This window comes from Orycteropus afer, unplaced genomic scaffold, assembly GCF_000298275.1.
Source record: "Orycteropus afer afer isolate SDZICR_OR568_19922 unplaced genomic scaffold, OryAfe1.0 scaffold00009, whole genome shotgun sequence".
Taxonomy (NCBI): Eukaryota; Metazoa; Chordata; class Mammalia; order Tubulidentata; family Orycteropodidae; genus Orycteropus; species Orycteropus afer.
In genome coordinates, this window is record NW_006921596.1 from 18,621,701 (window position 1) to 18,645,671 (window position 23,971).

A 23,971-nucleotide genomic window follows, 5' to 3' on the forward strand; every position below is an offset into this window, starting at 1 on the left:
CGCCAACCTTCTGGTTAGCAGTCAGAGGCCTTAGGCACTAAGCTACCAGAGCTCCCACTTAATACACTAAGGGAAGCTAAATGTAATGATCTCTGAAGCAGAACTTCCCAAAGTTGGAGACAGGCTTCAGGGAGAATGTGAGCTATGCTACGTGGTACATGGATACAGCAATAAATCCCGCAGAGTAAGATGGTGGGGACATTAGGTCTTTTCAATCTTTCAAATTACAGCAAATGAAAGGGTCCGCGCTAGGGTGTCTGCAACACCCACAAAGGCCCCTCCTTTTATTTTTTAAATTGGCTTTAATTTACATGCAACAACAGGCCTCAAACTTGGGGTTACTGTCAGACAACAGTATCTGACAAGAATTGAATGTCTTTGTTGTATTGTCATTATATTCTTGGCCTCTGTCTATTCATGGCACGTAAGAGAGTTTATTTTTAGATACATTTATTTACGTTAAAAAAAAGAAGAAGAAGAAGAAGAAGAAATTCTAGAAAAAGCATTAAAGAAATCATTTTCCAGTTACGACAGGAGTGGGCAACACTGGTCTGGATGGTTACGGGGAGACGAAGGGCTGGGTACCCTGGTTGGACGGCCAGCTCTGAACCTGCAGGAAGCTGGAGGGGCTGGGCAGGAAGGCGGCAAATGCCCAGGGCCAGGAAGCTGCCTCAAGCAGGGAAGACCCTTCTGCTCCGGAAGTGCCGCATGTTCTGTGGGGGCTGGGTGGACATGTACATAAGAGCTCCAGGCCGGCTACTGGGGCCACTCGCCTGCCGCTGCCCGGGAACATGCTCGCTGCCACTCTGCTGGTCCTGGCCCTGCTGGGAGGTGCCCATGCCCACCCCAAAGTCACCGCCTATGAGGCCGGCATCGTGTGCCGTATTACCAAGCCTGCCACCCTGGTGTGTAAGTACCACTGCTGCCCTTCTGTTCAACCCGTCTGTCTGTCCACCCATCCGTCTATCCATCCAGGGCTCCTCTTAAGGACATCCACTGTGCCAGGGGCCTCCCTGGCCAGAAGCCAGCCCTAGAGCCAGGAGCCTCTGCGTGCAGCTTTAGCCCGGGGAGGGAAGTGTCCTGCAGTGCAATGGGCTAAGTAGAGCCTCTCTCACTCTCTCGTGACTTCACCTTCTAGGTCAAGCTCTCTGATGAGAGTAGGAGTTAGTGTTTATCTGGAACTCAGAGTCAATCTGAGCTTCAGTTAAGGTTCAGAGCAGAACCAGGTGGGGGGTCAGGCTCTGGTGAAGGTTAGGAGGTCAGCATGTGTTTGGTGTTAAAGGCCATTTTATGGATAGGGCCAGGGGTCAGCATGAGTCCAGGCTGGGACAGCTGTGTCACTGACTACTGTGTAGCCTTGGGCAGCTCCTCTCCCCTCTCTGGGCCTCAGTCTCATGCTCAGTACAACAAAATCAAAAACCAAAACCAAACTCTCTGCCATCAAGTCGGTTCCGACTCATAGAGACCCCTCCTTGGGTTTCCAAGGCAGTATCTCTACAGAACTAGATTGCCCAATCTTCCTTCCGAGGAGTGGTTGGTGGGGTTGAACTATCAGCCTTCTGGTTAGCAATCAAATACCTTAGGCACTACGCCACAGAGCTCCTTCAATACAACAAGGGAGATGAAATGCAATGACCTCTGAAACAGATGGTCCCAAAGTGTGAGACACAGGATTGTAGACTTTGTACATTGGAGGTTTGAATTGAGGGTCTCAGCCTGGTCTGGGTGAGCCTGGGGTCAGTGTGTGGCTGGAATCAGGGATGCCATTTGACTAAGACCATGACTGTCAGGATCCAGAGGCTGGGATCTCTAGCTGGGGTCAGACATCAGGGCTCTATGTCCCCAGAGAATGGTCATTTGACTTACACCAGAATGAGGGTAGCCCAGCCCCTCTGATTTGAGGTTTGATGGAAGGCCTCAGCCTCATCCCAAGAGTCCAAGCCCCCGCCCTCTCTTCCAGTGAACCAGGAGACCACGAAGGTGATCCAGACAGCCTTCCAGCGAGCCAGCTACCCAGACATCAAGGGCGAGAAGGCCATGATGTTCCTTGGCCAAGTCAAGTATGGTCTGCACAAGTGAGTTGGGCCTGGATTTGAACAGATTGGTGGGGAGCAGAGCCTGGAACTTGCCCTCAGCCCACAGCAAGGAAGGACAGCCAGGACTCAGGTGTTTCCAGTAGACTTGACACTATGGGCAGAAGTCCAGAGCCTCCCCTCACCAGCCACGATTTTTCATCTTATCCTCCACTCCACCCTCACCTCCACATCTGTGGGGATTTATTGTCATATGTCAAGTGCCCTAGCAGACCCTGATAGGGTCTGTTTCCACTGCCCAAGGCAGATAGGGGCACATTTGGGATAAGGGGAGGTGGGATAGAATGGACTCTTGGTAAAGTGGTTCTCATGACTTGTCTTGGGATGATAGTAACAGCTGAGGGCATTCTATGGACCATCTCATCTCATCTGCACCCATTGAAATCAGTGGCCATCAAGTAGACTCCAACTCATCACAGCCCCATATGCTTCTGAGGAGAGCTGGGCTCCTTAGGGGTTTCATGACTGATTTTTCAGGAGTACGTTGCCAGGGTTGCCTAGGTGCCAACCTTTCAGTTAGAGCATTAGCTATTTGTACCTTGTCTGCACCACAGATGGTTCAAAAGCTTAGAAGTTACATAGTGAGGCACGGAGACCACGTATGAAACAGGCCTGAACACAAAGCTTGGCTTTGTTCCTGGAACACAGATGCCTTCCTGGCCCTTCAGGCTGCCCTGGCACCTGTGTCCATGTCTGTATGCCTCTGTGCGCCTGTCTGAAGTTCCCCAAGAAGAGATCTTTTGTTTGTTTCAAAACCAGTCTCGCCTCCCTCCTCCCAAAACAAAGCACAGGTGGACTCTACACAGGTAACTTGGCCCTGGAGTTCTTACGTTTTCAAAACACTAGGGGTCACTGGTGACTCTTGAATACCGCTTTACCTTCCCAGAGAAAAGCTCCTCCCCACCCTAGCCCAGCCCCTGGCTCTCTGTGTAACCCTGGCCTTCAGTTTCCTCTTCTGTGAAAGGAGGATAATGCCACCCTTGACCTCATCACAAGAGATCAGAGATGGCAAAAGAGCCTGGAAAAGCTGAGAGATCATCCTTAAAAGGCCAGCAATGATTAATTCTATAAACCCAGACTGCTATAGAATCAATTTCATTCATTCAAACTTTGATCCAAAACAGCTATGGATGAATAGAGAGAGATGATGGGCCATGAAGGATATTAGTTGAGGCTGGATCGTGGGTGTAATGAGAATGCTTTATGCTATTCTATCAAAAAATAATGAATAGAAGAGAGAGAGAGAGGGATAAAACAGATATACTTGGATTCTCCTTGCTGGCACAGTAAATTGTAGTGGTGATTACATTATATTCTCTCTGGATCCTGCATTCATCTCGTCATCCTCTGACCTCTGGTTCTTGGAACTTGAGCCAACAGCCTGCCATCTGACTTGCCGATGCTGGGTTTGTCAGACTAAGACAAACTGAGAAGGACCCAGTGATCTCATTCTAAAATACTGATTGTGTCTCACTGTCCTCCCTTCGTCTGGTCTCTGCCCTCTGGGGTCTTCCCTGAAACCCCCCTCTGAGCATACTCCCTGCATGGCTCACCTTCTGAGCCAAGCCTTCCCTAGTCTCCTCCAACTGCCCCCTCATCCTGTTAAACTCCTACACACCTTCCTCTCCACCATCACCTCCTCAAGGAAGCCCTCTGGATTAGTTCTCCATTGTCGCCGTAACAAATGAACACATATTTACTATTTTACAGTTCTGAGATCCAGCAAGGTTCTCACCTGGCTCAGTCAAGATGCCATCAAGGCTGCATTTTCTGGAGGCTCTAGGGAAGAATCCTTTTCTTATCCTTTCTCAGCTTCTAGAAGCCACCCACATTCCTTGCTCATGGCCCTGTCTCCTTCTTCAGAGCCTACAATGCTGCATCTTTGGAGCATTCTTCCACAGTCACAGTCTGTTCTGCCTCTCCTCTTCTGTCTCCTCCTTCCACTCTTCAAGGCTTTTGTGATTACACTTGGCCCACCCAGGTAGTCCACGATCACCTCCCCACCTCAAGGTGTTTGCAGATTGCCTTTTGCCTTGTAAGGCAACATAGTCACAATTTCTGGGAGTTTAGGATATGGCCGCCTTTGGAGGTCTTATTCCTCCTGCCACACCCTCACTGGTCCCCCAGGTAGAGCTGGAGGTTCACCCATTGGGGGTCCCTAGATGACCCAGTCTGTGAGGGTGACTCTGAGCTTCAGGAGGGAAACACAGGGCTTCTGCCAGTGCAGTGCATGGTTGAGCAAGTGTGGGTGTGACAAAAAGTACCTCCCCCTCTCCCTGGGCCCCACGATGCACACCCACCACCCCTCCACTCTTCTCCCAGCATCCAGATCAGCAACCTGTCCATCGCCAGCAGCCAGGTTGAGCTGATCGAAGACAAGTCCATTGACATCTCCATCCAGAATGTGTCTGTGATCTTTAAGGGGACCCTGAACTACGGCTACACCGGTGCCTGGGGGTGAGCATTCCCACTTAGCCGATATGCTGTGAGGCCTGAACCAGTCCCCTGCCCCATTCTGGTCTAGAGGGCAGAGCAAGCTTCCTGCGTCTTTGGCTCTTTGCAGATTGGGCATTGATCAGTTTGTGGACTTTGAGATCAACTCCGCCATTGACCTCCAAATCAACACGAAGCTGAGTATGCACTCTGTTCTCTGGGGAGGCAGGGAGGTCACACTCCAGGGGCTGGCCTGGTGGGAAATAGGGGTGGCAGACAGAGGGTTCTGAGGCTGTCAAAGGAGGCACAGTTGGGAAGTGCATTGGGAGGCCCAGAGCTGGTCAAGCTCCCACTGGCCCAGGCAGCATGTGGGCACCTCACGGTGGCTGAGGCTGCCTGACATGGCATTGGGGCCTTTCTGCAGCCTGCGACTCTGGCCGCGTGCAGGCCAATACCCATGACTGCTCCCTGTCTTTCCACAAGCTGCTCCTGAATCTCCACGGGGAGCGCGAGTAAGTGTTGAACCTCTGTGCCCCGTCCTGTCCCTGTGAGCCCCTGAGTGTGGAGGGTGGTTTGTCCACTGCCCTGTGGGCAGCCAAACCTGGGGGAGACCAGCATCCTCAGTGGGGTCATTTCCTCTTCCATCAGTACGCTGGAAGGGCTGGAAACAAGAATTACTGATTGTTGAGAATTTGCTGTGTACCGAGCACTTTCCCAAGCCAAACCTAGGAGACCGACTGCTTTTGTGCCCATTTTTACTTGTGGGGAAACTGAGGCACAGAAAAGCTAAGGAGGAGAGAAAAATCCTCATCCACTGAGTACATCCTGCATCACAGGTGTCACACTAATCCACAGGTACATTTCCTAGCCAGTGCCTGCTTCTGTGGGCCAGGCACCGTGTTAACGCAGTTAATTGAATCCCCACAACAATTTTGGAGCAGGTGGTCTTATTATCTCCACTTTAAAGATGTGGAAATTGGCTCAGAGAAGTTAAGTAACTTGCCCAAGGACACACAGCTCACCAGTAAAGGGGGGGGGGCAGGGGGGGGTGGGTAGTGTTGTATCCAGCGTCCTGTGGCCCTGGAACCTGAGCTCCCAGCACTCTGCTTTCCAGGTCTCCAGTGACAGGGGCTCTTTGTCTTGGATAATCCCCTGTCAAGGAGCTGTGAGTCACCGGTTGCACAGAGGAGGCCACTGAGGCTCAGAGAGGGACATGCACAAGTCACACAACCAGTGGCAATCCCAATAGGAGGGACCTTGGGGCGGGCGTGGGGAGGAACCCTGAGTTCAGGCCTCTCTGCCCATGGATGGGCAGACATGGATCTGGAAGCATGGCCATGTGTGTGAGTGTGTGACGGGTGTGAGCTTCATGGAAATGGGGCCCAGTGGGCTGGGATGGTGCGGTGGTGACTGTTCAGGTCTGAATCCAAGCCCTGTGAGCCCTTGGGAGCGGCTTTGCTTCTCTGAGGCTCAGTGTTCTGAGCTGTGAAATGGACATGATGAGGTCTACATCCCGGACAGTAGCAGGTCCTGGCAGAGCCCTAAGCAGTGGGTGCTCACGGACCACTCAGGGCTAGGAGGCACTCACTGTATGCTTGCTCACCTCAGGCCCGGGTGGATCAAGCAACTGTTCACAAACTTCATCTCCTTCACCCTGAAGCTGGTCCTGAAAGGACAGGTGAGTAAGGCCTGCTGGGCCCACCCAGCCCTGCCTGTCCTCCTTGGGGAGAGCTGAGCTGGCCAGGGTCATGCCCAGGAGGCTGGGCGCATCTCCCTCCCTGCACTTCTTTGAGAAACTGCCCACTGTGGGCAGCCGTTTGTGCCCATTTCCAGTGCTGCCACCACCCCACTCAGCTAGAAAGAGGCCCCATCCTCACCCCCCACTCTGGCCTCCTCTTCAGGTCTGCAAAGAGATCAATGTCATTGCAAACATCATGGCCGATTTTGTCCAGAGAAGGGCTGGTGAGTTTATCTTGGCCTGCGTGCCTTGGAAGGCAGTGTGGGAACCAGAAGGTCACCTACAGTCATGGTGTGACCTTGAGACAGCCACTCCCCCTGGCTGGGTCTCACGGCCCTTGGTCTGACTCTGACACATGGTGATTACTTATGGTCAGGCTATGGCAAGTTGTTTCCCTGACCCTATGCACCCCAGGACCCACTTTGCAGATGGGAACACTGGGGTTGGGGGCTGAGGGCACCTGTTTGTGGAGAGGGAATTGTCAGTAAATGGGGCAGGTGGAACCAGACCCCAGTCTCGGTCGCCGTGGGCTGGTTCCTGGAACCTGAGGCCCCGTCTTGCTATTTCCCTCCCCACAGCTGACTTCCTCTCGGACAGAGACACTGAGGTGGACATTTCCCTGACAGGATCACCTGTCATCAAAGGCACCTACCTGGAGTCTCATCACAAGGTGGGAATGGTGGGAGGGTGGGAACAGGGGCTCCACCTGTCTGGGTGCTCATCAGGCTGGGTGCTTGCATGTGCCCTGACACTCAGCCCCGAGCTTCAACCCTATAGAAGCCAAGAACCCACACCAGCCAGGCCCAGCCCACGGTCAAGACCCCACTACTGCACCCTCCTCAGGGTCTTTCCTGATACCACAGGGAAGGCAGGGCCCTCAGCCTGAGCCCTCTTGGCGGGCACCAGGGCTGCCTACTCCAAGGGTCCTAGTGAAGTACCAGCCCCTTCCTAGAGGGCTCACTGGCTTTTGTCAACCTTTACACCAGTGGTTTGAGGGAGTCACCCCCACCCCCAGGAGGATCTCACAAAACCTTTGGACCCTCTATTACTTTGGATATAAGTTCTGCTGCTGTAACAGAAAGACTCACAATGGTAACAGCTTAAACAAGATAGACATTTATTTCTCTCACACACGTAATAGTCCAGGTGTACACAGTCCAGGGAGGACTGGGGGGCTCTACAGGGTCCAGGCTCTTTCCATTGTGTTGCTCCATCTTCCCTAGGGTGTAGTCCTCATTCACATGGGCCAAGGTGGCTCACCTGACCACCACCACATCTACTTCCAGTCAGAGAATGCAGAAAGGCAGGGGTGGGGTGGGGCCTTCCATTTAAGGACAGGAGCTGGAAGTTGAACCTATCACTTCTGCTTTCTTCTTGGTCACATGGCCACACCTAGCTGCTAGGGAAGCTGAGAAATTTATTCAGTATAGCCATGAGCCCAGCTAAAAATCAGGTGTTCCAAAACTCTGGGAGAGATGGGGAGAATGGATTTTAGGGGACAACTGACCATCTCTGTGGTAGAGCTTCTCCCCAGAAAAGCACACAAAATGTTCATTTCAGGGGTTTGTAGATACTCCTGAAGCCCATTTGCAGACAGACTGCTGGGCTGGATGATACGAAAGGGGCCAGGAACTGGGCAGTGGCTTGTTCTCCTGACTTCAGCTGTCAGGAGCTGGTGGCCAATGAGCTGTCTGCTCAGCCAATTTGTGCAGGGCCTGGTGGTCAGCCAGGGTGGACATGGGAGCACGAGTGTTCTGATGACCATCCTTGCTGGAATCAGAGCCATGTGGGGTGGGGCCCACATCTGTCTGGTTCATCTTACATGATGGTTGGGGCATAGCAGACACTTGGGAAGTACTTGTTAATTCTGATGTAGCTCTTCTTCAATTTCCCCACCTGTGTTCTGGGCTGAAGCTGATCTGTGGGGAAGGGGAGGGGAGAGTCCAGGCAGCACCTCGGCTTTCTCCAGGGTCATGTCATCTATAAAAATGTCTCCGAGGACCTCTCCCTCCCCACCTTCTCACCCAGCCTTCTGGGGGACACCCACATGCTGTATTTCTGGTTCTCTGAGCAAGTTCTTGACTCCTTGGCCAAGGCAATCTTCCAGGAGGGCCGTCTCGTGCTCAGCCTGACAGGGGATGAGTTCAAGGTGAGTGAGGTGGGCTGGGCTGATAGGGGAAGCCATGCATGTGTGTAATATGTATGTAGGTATACACATGCGTGTGGAGGGGAAGGGAACTCTGGGAGGCAGGCAAAGGAGTCACAGACTGTCTAAGCCGGAGCAAAAATACTTAAGTTCAGCATCTATTGGGGCCTACTATGTGACTGATAAGTCCCTGGGTGGCACAAACAATTAAGCACTTGGCTACTAACTGAAAGTTTGGCAGTTTCAATCCACCCAAAAACGCCTTAGAGAAAGGCTTGGTGACCTACTTCCAAAGGATCACAGCCATTGAAAATCCTATGAGTGTAGTTCCTCTTTAACACACAGGGGTCATCGTGACTTAGATGGACTCAACAGCAGCCCAGCTATGCTGGTGTGCTTTGATGTGTATATAAAGCTCGGCACACAGTAAATGTGCAGTAAGTATAAGCTGATATTAACACCTTTGTTGTACTCACTCTGTGAGGTGAGTACTATTGTTCCGTTTTACAGAAGAAATCAAATCCAGACTTAGAGAGGGTGGGTGGCTTGCTCAGGATCACATAGCTCATAACAGGTGGTTCCGAAGCCTACACTCTAACCTTACACTAAGATACTTAGGTAGTTCTCAATGTTTATCATGGAACCAGTGTGGAAAGTGAGAAGGGAAGGAACTTGCCCAGTTAAGCAGCCTGTGAGTGACAGAGCAGCAGGGGCTGAAAGCCAGGCCTTCGGATGCTGGTCAGGGGCTTCCTCTCCCCACGCCCTGCCCAGACCTCCTCATATCTTATCTGGGGTGGGCTGGGAGTTGGGTCTGGGGAGGGATGCAGACACTGAAACTCTCCCCCCACCCCGGCAAAGTTTCCTTCTGAAGGCTGGCCTTCCTATTAACCCATACACCTTCTCCATCTCTGTTTAGACCATGCTGGAGACCCAAGGCCTCAACATCAGCCAGGATATCTTTCAGGAGGTAATAACCCCCCTGGGTGGGTTTAATCTCATGCACACCCGATTCCTGCTGTTGAATCAGGGAGTGAAAGTCAATAACAACAATGACGACACTAATTATTAGCTTGCACTAGGTTCCCTCTAGGTGGCAGGCACTGAGCTAAACGCTGTATTACATCACTTCCTTCAGTGCTCAGAGTGGGAGGCACTTTTATGATCTTTGTTTTACTTACAGGGAAACTGAGATGCAGAAAGGCCCACAGATTGACCAGAATGTTCCATTTAGTAAATGGCAGAGCTGAGTTTGAGCATGGCTGTGTGGCCCCCAAAGACTGTGTTCCATGTCCCTACTCAATGGTCATTACCCATGGTGTGGGGCTGGGCCCGTGGGAAGCAGCCCTAGGCTCAGAGGGCCCCAGCAAGAGGATGCTACTGTTGTTTGCTCCTAATTCCAAAGTCAACCTCGGGCAAGCCCCTTGGAGATGACAGTTTCTATCTGCTCTGCCTTGTAGGAGTGATGTCCATAATCTCACTCCTTAACGAAAGGTTTCATTAGGAACCCACGACCCCCTTCCTCCAATGTACCCTTGTCCTTTGTGGGTATCCTTTCTCGGCTTCCTAGTCAACTCGCTGCCCCTACCATCTGCAGTGACTTCTTCAGTCCTTCCCTTCTATCCTCAAATCTCCTGCTGTCCCCTCCGTCCAACTTCCAGCTTCTGCTCTGCAAACCATCTTGCCTCCTACTTCCTGGAGCTAGGCTGTGCCATCAATAGAACTTCTCCCTCCTCTTCCTGCTGCCAGTCCTACTAATTCACCTACACCTGTGCCTTCCTACTATCCTTTGCCTGTTCTAATGTCCTCTAACCTTCTGAAGCTCAGATCTGCCCTTTCTGTTCCCAGCTCTGTGAATCAGTATTTCTTTCTCTCTTGCTCCTTCCAGGTCTGCAACTCAGAATATTAGGCATGCCCTTGACCCCCTTCTTCTCCCTCACTCCCATCACCATGTCCTGTCTGTTTTATGTCCTAAATATTTCTATAGTCTGTCCACTTCACTCTGTCTGTAACTCCACCCTACATAAAGGATCATAAAAGGCCAAGCTATAATGATCTCTTGTGGGACCCTTCTACAGCCTCCTAGTGGCTCTCCCTGCATCCTGATGCTCACACAATCTGTTCCCTCGCAGGAGTTGGAATGATCTTTTCAAGAAGCAACATCGATTACTCACCCATCTTCTTAAAAACGAATCCTTTATAGATAAGACTCTTAGGATATAGGCAAAATTCTCCAACATGGCCTGCAGGGGCCTGTATTTTCTAGCCTCTGTCTACCTCTAAATCTAGTTGTTTCTCTAAGGATACTTTTAAGGTTTTTCTCTTTGACTTTAGGGGTTCAGCATTTTCCCCCAAAAAGATGTGGATTTAGTTTTATACATCCTGCTTAGAACCCAGCATGATTTTCAATTACTCAGCCACCAACTCTTTGATTATTGCCTTTCCTCCATTCTCTCTATTCTCAACTTCTTGAATTTCCCTTAGACATATGTTGGGCCTTCTCATTCCATCTTCCATGTCCTAGTTGCTCTCTCGTATTTCCCATCTCTTTATATCTCTATACTAAATTATGGACAATTTCTTGAAGCATCTTTTTCATTTCTCTAATTCTTTTACAACTGTATCTAATCTGTTTACTCATCCACTGGATTTTTCATTTCAATATCTATCTACATTTTTTCATATATAGAAATTCTGTTGAATTGTTTTTCAAATCTAGCTGTTCTTTTTCCTCTGGAGTCTTGCCATTTTGCTATGGCTTCTTCCTTTAATCATTTAAAAATGAATACCTTATAATTTCTTCTAGATTGTTCTGTCAGATTCTTGAAGTACTTATCCACTTATTTGTTGGGCTTGCTAGCTCAGGGCAGATGGTTTCTTTGTGTGGTTTGTAATCTTTTTTCTATTTGTAAGATCATATTTAGTGGGGTTGGTTTTCATGTGGGCATACTCTGCTTCCTATGTTACCTAAATGCCTCTAGAGAGTGGTTTTGCATTTATTTCTACTGGGGAGCCCAGAGATCACACTCTTTGTTTTTTATGCTAATTTATCAGCTCAGGAAGCCCTGCAAATGCTGGTGGTATTGATACATACTCTGGGCATGGGCTTAGGTTTTCCTTTTATAACCCTGCCCCTACCCCAACACTCCTTGTGACTTCCTTTGTTAAGTCTTTCAGTCTCCATTTCACTGAAGGGAAAATTCTTTCTTCCACCTCATCTCACTACTTATCCCCTGAAGCTGTTAAAACCACACACCAATGTGATTTGAACCAACATCTGAGTCCTTTTCTCTTTGAGCCACTTGCTAACAGTTATGACTTTCAATTCACTCTTCTCTAGTCCTTAGGATTGTCCCTTCTTTATTTTGAGCTCATCTATGTATTAAATAAAACCTTTGTTGTACTGTGTCTGTTGGTTCCATTTTTATGTGAAGAGAGGGCTCTCTGAGCTCAGTCCAACAGTCTGAAGATCAGAGGTCCTGCTGACCACTCCAGTCTACCTCAGGCCACACTTTCCAACACCACTGGCTGCCTGCTATTCCTTATATTGGCCATATTCCTTCCCACAGAGCTTTTGCTCATGCTGTTCCCTCCACCCAGAATGCTTTTCTCACTCCCCTCCCCACCCCCACTCCCATATCTGACTCCTCCTCATCTTCAGGGAAGGCCTTCCTCATCTTTCATTAACTCAGGTGGCTTCTTGAGGTCTCTTGTTACCTGATGTGCTTTTTCCTTTGAGATACTGCACAGTTGCAACTTTACACTTATTTATGAGATTATTTACTATCTGTTGAGCTTCCTAAAGGTAGAGACCATCTCATTTAACAAATAAGAAAGTAAGGCAGAGAAGGCTAAGTGAAGTCATTCTTACCACACCCTGAGATGTGAGCAGACAAGGAATAGCTTCACTGTTACACAGAAGAGAAAACTGAGGGCCAGAGAGGACCAGAGTCATTCCCAAATCACAAGACAAATTAGGCCTAGGGCTCAGGCTTAAGCCATTACCCACATCTGCTTCCTTTCTTCCCAGCCCTGAGACCCCAAGTCAGCTTTACCCCTCCATCTCTGAGGACAGTGACTACAGTTCTGACTAGTCCTTGTCCCGGACATGGGGTCCTTGTCTCCCACAGCTTTTTGGTGGCTTCCCCACCAGCCAGGTCCAAGTAACCACCCAGTGCCTCAAGATGCCCAAGATCACCTGCCAAAATCAGGGCGTCGTGGTCAGTTCTTCCGTGATGGTGAAATTTCTCATCCCACATCCAGACAGGCAACCGTTTGTGGCTTACACTTTTGAAGAGGTGAGATGGATGCTATTAAAGGTGGGGAGCAGGGGAGCTGATCCACAGAGGGCACATCTGAGCCAGGAATCTGAGGGCCTCTGAAACTTCCAAATTCTTCTCCACTGTGATTGGTTGTCTCTTCAGCATGATTTTCCTTCTGATACAAATTATGGCACAAGTGTTAGCATATGATGATACGATACAAGTTCTGAAGGGGCCTTCAACAATTTGGGTACTATTTTATTTCTTCAGCTGAGTGGTAGGACGTGGGTGTCTGTTACACAGGTCCACAACTCCTGTCCATGTCCACTGGGGCCACAAGAGGTTACAAATTCAGAATTTTGTGGCTTTTAGTAAGGTGTATATGCTATATTACAGAACACTCCCACAATCAAACACTTGATATTTCTCCTACATATGAATATTCACAGGAAGCAAGATAAAGACTATAAATGGCATCCTATCCAAATGGCCAGGCTTTTTGCTGACAAACTGAATGAAAAAAAAAAAAAAAAAAACTTTTTCCTTTTCAGGTTTTGTTTGATTTTGGAATTGTAGATAAGGAATTGAGGACCAGGATTGCCCCTAAGGCCTTTTTGTATGTCTTCAATATTTCGTAACACATTGAAAGCTAAAGATAAAAGTAATGTATGGACATTTTGGAAAATATAGACAAGAATAAGGACCAAAATCACAGTCACTCAGAACGCCTTTCCCAGAGACCTCCGCTGGGGACACTGGGTGCATTTCCTTCTGATGTTTTTTTATTACGTTTGTTCTGATTACCTAGTACCGCTCTGACAAGAATATACCACAAATGGGATGACCTTAACAACAGGAGTTTATTCTTACAATTTGAAGGCTTTAAGTCCAAGTTCAAAGTGTCAGGCTCTAGGGGCTGGGTGAAATCCCCTCAACCTTGGGGTCCAGCTCTGCCTCCTGCTCCCAGCCCACTGGAGCAAGAAGTGTTTCTTCACTCAGACAGCTGCTGGCTGCTGAGGCTGAGAAGCCCCAAGGTTGACAAGTAAAAAGGCACAGTCCCGATGTTACCAAACCACATGGCAGGCCATTAACTTAAGTCCATTATAAGTCCCAAGGTTGGCAGACCATAGCAGGCTGCTGAGCAACGACAAGGCTACGTGCAGAGTCCAAGCATGCCATAGACTAGAGACCATTCTCAAAGCTTCTCCTTATATACAGGAAGCAGACTAGAGACCCAAAGGCAGCTTACTCAGCTGCTCACAGTAGATTCTGCCATAGATTTGATTACCAGTCTCATCATGGGGAATACTACCAACAGCTGCCCAGCCACTCAACCAGGCCCAGCCAAGTTGACACACAAACATAACCACCACAACATTTTAATAAATGTTTTTCTTCTGTAATAATTTTAGATTTGAAGACAAGTTGCAAGGAAATACAGAGAGTTCTTATTTACCCTTCACCCAGTTTCCCCCGTGGTTAGCATCTTGCATGACCACGGTACATCTGTCATGACTAAGACATTGTGCATTTGTAATGACTATTAGCCAAACTCCAGACTTTATCAGGATTCCCTTGTTTCTCTACTAAGGTCCTCCATTCAAGGATCTCACATTACATTTAAAAAACTCTTTTTTATCTATCTATGTTTTGTTATTTAAAGACCTAGGAAGTTTAGCATGTTCTAACAAAGACCTGTAAAGCCAGAATGTTCTGTTTTGTTCTAAGGGGCTTCACATCCCTCCTCTACTCTGACTTTTCTAGGAGTTCCCTCTTGGCCCTGGCTCCTGAAGACTTCCCTTCTTGCTTTGCGTTTGGGGTGTATGTAAATGGTTTTAGGAATCTGTGTACTTACTTCTGTGTGAGGAGCTGATGGGAGTGCTGCCAGAAGAAGAGTTAGCTGGACCACAAGGGTCAGGGAGGAGGTGATGGGAAAGAGGTCCTGCTGAGGAAGGAGTATAGATAGGACCTGAAGAGGGGAATGCCAGGACATGTTGGTGAGGGGAGGTGTCCTTTCTGGTTGAGAGCATTGCGGGCCAGGTCATGCTGTGGGGCCTTGAAGGCCAGGAGGAGGGAGTAGAAGCCACAGAAGGCTTTGGAATGGGAAGTAGGGGGAGATATGGAATGACTGGGCTGGTGGTGCAGGTCGGCTGGGTTAAGGACTGTCAGTCTGAGTCCCGCCAGAGTGGCAGAATGGAGCAGGCCTCCAGGGTCAGCTGGGCTACCCTTTTGCTATATAAAAGGAACCCCAGAAGCCAAGAACTGGCAAGAGACTTGTTTAAGGTCATTTGTCATATTCACATCAGAGCCAGTAGTTTCCACCCCCCAGGTCCTTTTATTTGTTTGTTTGTATGAGCTCTGGTGGCATAGTGCCTAAGGCACTTGACTGCTAACCAGAAGGCTGGCGGTTCAAACCCACCAGCCACTCCTCGGAAGGAAAGTTGGGCAATCTACTTCTGTAGTGATACCGCCTCAGAAACCCAAGGAGGGGTTGCTATGAGTCAGATCCAACTTCACGGCAGTGCATTTGTTTGTTTGTTTGTTCATTCAACAAATATCCATTGAGTTCTTACACTCAGCCAGGTCCACATGGTCCCTGACCTCATGGAGTGTATGTAGTCTAATGGACAGAAAGAGAGAGAGAGAGAATAACTAACTAGCCAAACAAAAGACTATATTGGAACTAACTGCACCTGGAACTATGAAAAAACAATCAATGGTCAGGAAAGGGTACAATTCCTTACTCAGACTCTGGAGCTGTTTGAAACCTTTCCAGTGCAGTGGGTCTCAAACTTTGGCATGCATCAGAGTCACCCGGACAGTTTGTTAAAACACAGATTCCTGGGCCAACTCACAGAGTTTCTGATTTTTTAGGTCTAAGGGAGGCTGGAGAATTTACAGTTTTCACAAGTTCCCAGGTGATAGTGATGCTGCTGGTCCAGGCACCCTACTTGGAATAAGGCCAATCTAGAGGGTGAAAGTATAGATAAATCAACCTGTCAGCAGATTAAGCTTCTGTTGCTTTGGTGATAGTTTGGAGATGGGGGAAGTGAGCTATGTGGGGAAGTCTGGTCCATGCCCAGTGGACATGGTCTGGTCTGACCAGTGAGGGAAGAAGTGGTTGGAATGTGGATAAGGCTGAAACCAGAAGAAAAAAATACCCAACACACATGACTTCTCAAGTCCTGACCATGAAGCCTGAGATGCTAGGAACTTTCCCCTGTTTTCAGAAAGTCAACACCTAGACTGGGTCCCAAGATCCGCAGAGACTTACTGCTCCCTACACATCTCTGATTGATTGGTGCAGAGGCGAGGGTCCTGGGCAGGGGGTTGCTCTCTGCTGTGGGAAGGCCGGCTCTCACTGAGACTCTGTTTTTCCCCCCAGCACATCACCACCATTGTCCAGGCCTCCTATTCCAAGAAGAAGCTCTTCCTAAGCATCCTGGATTTCCAGTACGTGCTGCAGAGAGGGGCGTGGGTGGCCAACTCAGCAAATATCTCCCTGGACTCTCTAGTACCAGGCATGGAATTGGATATTGCTGGGGAAATATGACTCCTTCCTTCCACGACTAACTGCCAGAGGGATAAGACCGCTACCAAAAAGCAAATCCATTGCCATTGAGTCAATTCCAATTCATAGTGATCCTATAGGTCAGAGTAGAAGTGCCCCATTGGGTTTCTAAGGCTGAAATCTTTATGGAAGCAGACTGTCACATCTTTCTCCTGTGGAGCAGCTGATGGATTTGAACTGCCAACTGTTCTATTAGCAGCAGAGCACTCAACCACTGTGCCACCAGGGCTCCTAAAACCCCTTATACAGACTCTTTTCTTTTTTTTTTTTTTTTTAATTGTGATTTGGGTGAAAATTTACAGAGCAATTTCACTTTCCATACATCGGTTCACATACACTTTGTCTCATGACATTGACCACAGTTTTCCACAATGCAACAGCTCCCCTCCTAGTTCCTCCCGATAGTTACCTCTCCTATGTCCATCCCTCCATGCACTCGTGCCCTCTGAGCTGTCTGTGCACAAGCAGCCCTTCTTTCTCCCATGATTATTCTCTTCAAGGAGTGTATCTACCTCAGGTAAATGTTCAGCTCATATGCCTGTCTATTGTTTGGCTGGAAGCCACAGGCATGGGTTCAATTTCAGACCTGAAGGGAAGCTAGGGGCCATAGTCTCAGTGGTTCCACCAGGCGCTATCAGACCAGCAAACCTGGTGTCCTCCTTTTTTTTTTTCCCCCAAATGATTTTGAGTTTTGTTCCACATTGTTCTCCCTCTCTATCCAGGCTACACAGACTCTTAATTGGGAGGTAGAAGCACCACAGAGAATGGAGGGAGGGCAGAGCAGAAGGGATGGCTTGAGCAAAGGCCTGGCGGCAGGTCTAAAGAGTGGCCTCTATAAAGCTCTTTCCAGGAAGGTCTTAAATATTAGGCAGCAGCCCTTTAATCATTGTTTAAGTTTATTTTTTTGGGGTAGCCTGAGGCATTTGACAGCTAACCAGAAGGTTGATAGTTCAAACCTCAGCCACCTCAAGGAAGGAAGATGAGACAATCTACTTCTATAAAGATTTGCCACCTTGGAAACCCAATGGGGTTTCTATGAGATGGAATTGACTCATTGACAATGAGTTTGGTTTGGGTTTTTTGATGGGAGGGGGCCCAAAGAGTGCCAAACTCTCATCTCTTTTTGGTTTCAGAATTGAACCGAAGACTGTTTTCAACTTGACTGAGGTAGGTGGTCTTGGATGACTGGGAGAAATAAGCCCTGCAGGACTTCATGTCTTCAAGAAACTCTAAGGGAAATCAGGCAATGGGCCAACGGAAATTAAAGCAGATAGTCTCTTGTGACTCTTCTCCCTATTGTGTCTGTAGCAGAGTCCTTGAGTTGAGGAAATGGGATCATGGTGGTCTCAAGTGGGTTGTCAGGACAGTACTGGTCAACCGAAACTTCCCTGGGCTGGTTTGTCCTCTGTGGAACAGGACAACAATCCTAGCCCCCCTCAAGGTCTAGCAGGAACCACTCAGGAGAGGTACTGTCTGATGTGGGGGCAGGGGAACCCTAGAAGGAGAGGAATGGATTGGGTGGACAAGTGCCCGCTCAAGCTGTGTGACTCTCTGCTCCCAGGGAGCACTGTACTCATGATGGGCCTCTGATTGGCAGAGCTCCGAGTCTGTCCAGAGCTTCCTGAGGGAGATGGTCACCACAGTGGGCATCCCGGAAGTCACATCTCGTAAGTGTGGGCTGGAGGAGAGGTGGGGGGACACTGAGCCTGATGGGGAGGCAGTCACTTCATCCTCTAGGCCCTTCTCAGAGCTCCAAGTGCCTCTGATTCTCCAGCCATCAAATCTTACTGGTCTTTCCTTCAAGGCACCTCTCCCTGCTGGTGACAGTGCACTCAGTAGCCAGATGCGCTGAACCCTGGTGTTGGGTTGTTGTTGTTTTTGTTGTTAGGAGCTATCCAATTGATCTTGACTTATTGTGACCCCATATGACAGAGGAGAATTGCTCCATAGAGTTTCTTAGACTGTAATCTTTACAGGAAAAGATTATCAGTCCTTTCTCCCATGGAGCCATCAGGTGGGTTCAAACCCAACCTTTCAGTTAGCAGCCAAGCATTTAACCGTTGAACCAACTGGGCTCCTTTTGGTTCTGGTTTACCTGGAGAGTATGATCTCTGCCACCCCATGGGTGGCTCAACACACTTTAAGGGAACAGGTCTCCAAATGACAATCTGATGTGGCAGAAAGAGCCCTGGGCTGGGAGGTTGAAGACCTGGATTCTAACCTAATCAGTTTCCCTTCCTGTAAAATGAGTGTTAAACTTGATATGATGAACTTGATGATTCCTTTGAGATCTTGACATGGTAGGTTCTTTGTCCATAAGACTTGACACTAATGGTGGAATCTCAAGCTCCATAACAGGGTGTAAAGGGGATATTTTGGAGAAGGCCTGTGTGAGAATGTTGTGCCTTCTTCTCCATGGGGCATATGGTATATTGAGCTAGACCTGCATCCAACTCAAGGATCTGCTTGTCTGCAATGTGACTTTTTTTTTTTTTGGTAGAAAGGGGAGGAGTGGGTAGAAGCACTCAGCTAGAATCCCCCTGTCTGGGTGTCTTGGCCTCTCTATACCTCAACTTTCCCCATCTGTGCTAAGGAAATAAATCAGACTGTGTTATTAGAATTCCTTGCAGGAGGACTACTCTGTATATGGCTGCAAATTGCTTTTGATAAGCTTCTTGGGGTGAGGAATGACCCTAGGGTAAGCCTGAGCAGTGACGACAACCACCACCACCTTCTGCCATCAAGTCAACTTCAACTCATGCCAATCCCATGTGGGTCAGAGTAGAACTGTGCTCCATTGAGTTTCCAATGGCTGGTTTATCATAAATTGCCAGGCCATTCTTCCAAGGTGCATTAGAAGACTTCAACCTGGGTAGACTCAAATCTCCAAACTTTCGGTTAGCAGCTGAGTCCATTAACCATTTGTACCACCCAGTGACTCCTGAGCAGTGACAATGACTCCTTAAGCTTTCTTCCTAGTGGGGGCAATCCAACAAACTGGAGGCCATGTGGCCAAGTGGTTGGGGGGAGCTCAAGTTTGGGGCAGAGTGGAATTTCTCAGGACAGCAGAGTGACAGTTCTGCCACCACCTGTCCCCAGCAGCACTAGACTTTTCATGGAAATCAAAGAGAAATCAATGTCCATGTAATATTGATCTGGAGGGGCCCCGATGTCTCTGAATGCCTGGGATGCCACAAACCTCAGGCTTAACCTGCTCCCCAAGAATGGCTGTCTTGGCTCTCTTTCCTGCCCCAGGACTGGAGGTGGCACTTACAGCCTTCATGAATAGCAAAGGCCTGGACCTCTTTGAAATCATCAACCCTGAGATTATCACCCGGGATGTGAGTACAAAGACATACCACCAGCCCTGTTTCCTGGGGAGGGAGGCCCATTCTCAGGATGACAGATGGCTGTGGGGAGACCAGCAGAGGGTTTTCCACCATCTTGCTCCCTGGTACCCTGGCACTTGAAGCATCGGCCCATCCTGACCCTCTCCTCCTACCCTTCCTTATAGGGATACCTGCTGCTTCAGATGGACTTTGGCTTCCCTGAGCACCTGCTGGTGGACTTCCTCCAGCGCCTGACCTAGAGGGTTTCCAAGAGGTTTCAGTGGAGCTCAAAGCAGAAGACACTCCAGATTGAGCCTGACTCCATGGGACCAGACTCATAGCAGGAATGCTACAATCTCTGGCTATCTTGGTGATGGCCAGGGAGGGGAAGATAGAGACCAGATCCCAAACTCTCCCTGTTGCAAAGGCCTGTTGGCATTAAAGTGATGTATCAGGAGCTTGGGGGACACTTCTGTGACTAGAGGATATAGGGGTGGGACTGAAGAAGAGGAACATACCTCATAGGTCCTTCCCCTTTGCTAGACAAATCTGAGGTACTCTATCCCTGAACAGTCTACCCTCGTTTCAGCCCACCCCCTAATTCCATCCACCTTCCAAGGCACCCACTACTAAACAACCCCCCATGCTCCCAGGGTCTGCAGGAAGAAATCCAAACTGCTCACCTTAGAGTCGAAGCTTGCCATGATTACCACCATTTGCTGTTGGGCCCATTACAACTCATGGTCACCCCATGTGTGTCAGAGTAGAATTGTATTCCAGAGGGTTTTCAATGGCTATGATCTTTGGGAAGTAGATCTCCCAGGCTTTCTTCTGAGGCACCTCTTGGCAAACTCATAACTCCAACCTTTCAGTTAGTAACCAAGTGCATTAATCATTTGCACCACCCAGACATTGTCTCCATGAGTGGACTCCTAGGTACCTTCCAAACTCAGCTCCATAATCCACCACTCCTCAGCCAGAACTTCTCTTCCCATCACATTGGTGCTGCCCTTTTGCTGGACAAAGCTGACAAGCCCTGTCCCAAAAGACTGCCCTCCTCCCAGCCCTCTGTAACTTTCTTACTCTCCCAGGGCCAGATCAGGCCCTTCTTTGGGAATCTGTGCCAATACCCACCCACAAACATCATCTAGTGCCTCCCTTCCAAGTTCATACAGACCCTACCCACATGTATTGCCCACAGGCCCTTAGCTCAGCAAGCCTGAGGCTCCAAGGAACACTCACATGCCCAAGACGCACTGATGGGTCCTCAGCAGCAAACAAGAGATACAATTCTGGTAAAAACCAAAAAAGTGACTGTATTTAGGGGCATCTTGAATGGACAGGAGGCTGCAAAGCCAGGCTTGGATCTAAGTTAGGGCCCAAGGCATCTTGGGGCCTTGAGGCAGCAAGCAGTCCACAGATGTTTCATCAGGTACCACCTAGGGGACGATCAGTCTCAGCTGGCTTCCTGTCCTTGCATCAGTGCTGACTGGCTGAGCTTGGGTGAAGTCTTGCCTCTTTGCAGGATACCTTGATGGACAACCCTATCCAGTTTCCACTCTGAGGAAACTCACAGTTGGGGTGGGGCACAGACAAGTACACTCGATTTCTATCTTACCAGTAGAGATGGTAACAACAAGCTGCATCTTGAAGGCTGAGCAGGAGTTTGCCAAGTGAATACATGAGAAAGGTGCCCCAGTCAGTAGGACGGCAGGTTGGGTATGGAAACTTTCACCAACTCACTCACCAATTCACGGACCCACTGATGAGACTATTTCAGTCATTGGTCAAACATGCTGTTGTCAGCTGCTGTTGAGTTGGCTCTGATTCATGGTGATCTTATGAACAACAGAACGCTACCTGGTCCTGCATCACCATTGTTGATGCTATTGTGTCAATGCATCTCATTGAAGGTTTCCTTCATTTTCATTGGCCCTCTACTTTGCCAGCCATGAGTCCTTTCTTAGCTACTGGACTTTCCTGATGACGTGTCCAAAAAGCAAGTCTAAGTCTCACCATCCTCCCTTCTAAGGAACATTCTGGTTGTATGTCTTGTAAGACTGATTTGTTTGTTCTCCTAGCAGTCCACAGTGTATTCAATGTTCTTTACCAACACCACAAACATACCAGACCAAAGTATCAGGTTATTTTATTTGTCCCTGTGTTTTCCTCCAAGATGTGGAACCTTGGACCTAGATACTGGAACACATTATGGTCAGCAGAGAGCCTCTCTCAGACCCTCTCTCTCCCCTCTCTAAGTTCTTTCAGCCCCTTTGCCCACCCACCATAAAGGGTCTTTTCTCCTCTTCTGGCCAGTCTCCTGCATGAGTGTACTCATTCTGTGTTCCATTGGGCTGTGGTGCTGGACAGGAAGTGTAGGAGGATGAGGGATAAGGTAACGGATCCTTACAGAGGTCTGGTTTTTGTGAAGGAGGATGCTCTGGTTACCTAGTGCCGCTCTGACAAGAATATATCACAAATGGGATGGCCTTGACAAACAGGAGTTTATTCTCTTACAGTTTGGAGGCTTTAAGTCTGAGTTCAAAGTGCCAGGGCTCTAGGGCTGGGTAAAAGCCCCTCAAACCTTGCGGGTCCAGCTGTGCCTCTTGCTCCATGCCCACTTGAGCTAGAGGCATTTTTTCACTCAGACAGCTGCTGGCTGCTGAGGATGGCAAGCCCAAGGTTGACAAATAAAAAGGCACAGTCCAGATATTACCAAACCACATGGTAGGCCATTAATTCAACTCCATTGTAAGTCTCCAGGTTGGCAGAGCATGGCAAGCTGCTGAACAATGACAAGGCTACATGCAGGGTCCAAGCGTACCATGTGCTAGAGACCATTCCCAAGGCTTCTCCTTATTTTAGGAAGCAGACCATGTCCCAAAGGCAGCTACTCAGCTGCTTGTGATAGATCCCACCATGGAGTTGATTGCCAGTCTCATCATGGGGAATAACTACCACCAGCTGCCCAGCCACTCAACCAGGCCCAGCCAAGTTGACACACAAACATAACCACCACAGAGGAACAGGAGGGTGAGGGCTTCAGAAAGGACATCAGATATTCATATGGAAGAGAAACCTCTCAGTAGCGTTAAGTCCAGCCCATCTTATGATGCTCAGTGTTTCTTCTTCCCATGCTCCAACTGTAACACACAAGTTTCCCTGTATCACTAGACTCCAGTGGTGCCAGGCTCTAGAACATGTGTGTGTGAAGATGTATCCTGCCACATCGGCCAAGCAGGATGGAGAAAAGCATGGGAAGACATCATCAAGTGCATAGGCCCTGGGCTAGAAGGCAACACAACAGCTTCAGGAAACTTAAAGGTGGTTGGTGTAGCATAGAGAGCAAAATGGGGAGGATGAGAGATGAGGCCAGAGTGACAGGCGGGGTCCTTATCTTAAAGGCCAGGAGAGATAACCAGGAAGCAAGGGCTGGGGGTGGAGCTTGGCAGTGGGATGCCCCCTCAGGTTTGGGACAATTTGGGGGAAGGGTGAAATCTTCTGAACCAGTTCCCTCCCATCCCCTTCCCTGTCCAAGTGCTTGGTTCCTAGGCCTATTTCTCCTTCCTGCTCAGGGCCCAAGCAAGGGCCTGGCTCACTAAGCTGAGTAGGTGCACTCGTGGGAAGCAGGCACTCTTTCTCAGACAGAGTCGAAGCCATCTCACCCATCCACCCATCCTTAACTCCAGCGTGGGAATCTCAAGCCTTGGGATATTAACCTTCAGGGTCATGACCCTATTAGGAGCCTCACTCCCCACAGAGTGTACCATTGAAAGAGCCAGTAAAACCTGAGGTCCTTCCTTGATGCCAGGATGACACTATCAGGGTAATTGGGCAGCCCTGACCAGCTGTTTCCTTGCACAGGAATTTCACCATCTTTAGGGGCAGACAGAGAAGTTGCTGGGAGTCCTACCTCTTGTGGAGACAGTCCAGCCAGAATCTCTCAGCAGAAGGCTGAGGGCTTGTTTCTTCTCTAGAAAGCAAAGTAAGCATATTCCCCCACTGCCAGCTTCCTTCTGCATCTGTGGAGAGCAGCTCCCCCAGGTCTGAGCTGGGAGGGTCCTTACACACCACTATACCTCCCCAAAAGTGAAATGATGGAGAAGTTGCGTCTCAGAGGGAAAGATTGAAACCAAAACCAAACTCACTGCCTTTGGGTCGGTTCCAACTCATAGTGACTTTTCAAGGCTGTAAATCTTTGTGGAACAGCTGGTGGATTCCAACCATCGACCTTTTGGGTAGTAGCCAAATGCCTTAACCACTACGCCAGAAGGAAAGGGGTTGCCAGAGGAACTGGAGCCCTTTCCCAAGTCCAAGCCCCTCCATCTCAGCCTCAAAATCTGACCTGGGCCTTGCAAGACCAGGAAATCCTTCCAGTCTGGGAAGGGCCTTGGGCCTGCGG

At 49.1% G+C, this 23,971-nt stretch overlaps 1 protein-coding gene across 1 annotated transcript; it reads left to right on the plus strand.

Annotated features, from left to right (window-relative positions):
- The first annotated feature begins 791 nt into the window (after positions 1–791).
- On the plus strand, positions 792–19,829 carry LOC103202464 (cholesteryl ester transfer protein). Its single transcript, XM_007947359.1, has 16 exons — positions 792–909; positions 1,961–2,075; positions 4,416–4,550; positions 4,657–4,727; positions 4,951–5,038; positions 6,135–6,204; positions 6,428–6,488; positions 6,843–6,934; positions 8,234–8,413; positions 9,327–9,377; positions 12,538–12,705; positions 16,055–16,122; positions 17,374–17,407; positions 17,838–17,907; positions 19,496–19,581; positions 19,755–19,829. The coding sequence occupies exons 1-16, from the start codon at positions 792–794 to the stop codon at positions 19,827–19,829; spliced, it is 1,482 nt and encodes a 493-aa protein (XP_007945550.1).
- The last annotated feature ends 4,142 nt before the right edge of the window (positions 19,830–23,971 follow it).

What these genes read in the sequence shown, in the direction of transcription:
- LOC103202464 (XM_007947359.1), top strand. Translation starts at nt 792, where the DNA reads ATGCTCGCTGCCACTCTGCTGGTCCTGGCCCTGCTGGGAGGTGCCCAT. An exon ending in CCAAATCAACACGAAGCTGA is followed by an intron (nt 4,728 to 4,950) that starts GTATGCACTCTG and finishes GCCTTTCTGCAG; the next exon opens with CCTGCGACTCTGGCCGCGTG. An exon ending in AGCTGGTCCTGAAAGGACAG is followed by an intron (nt 6,205 to 6,427) that starts GTGAGTAAGGCC and finishes CCTCCTCTTCAG; the next exon opens with GTCTGCAAAGAGATCAATGT.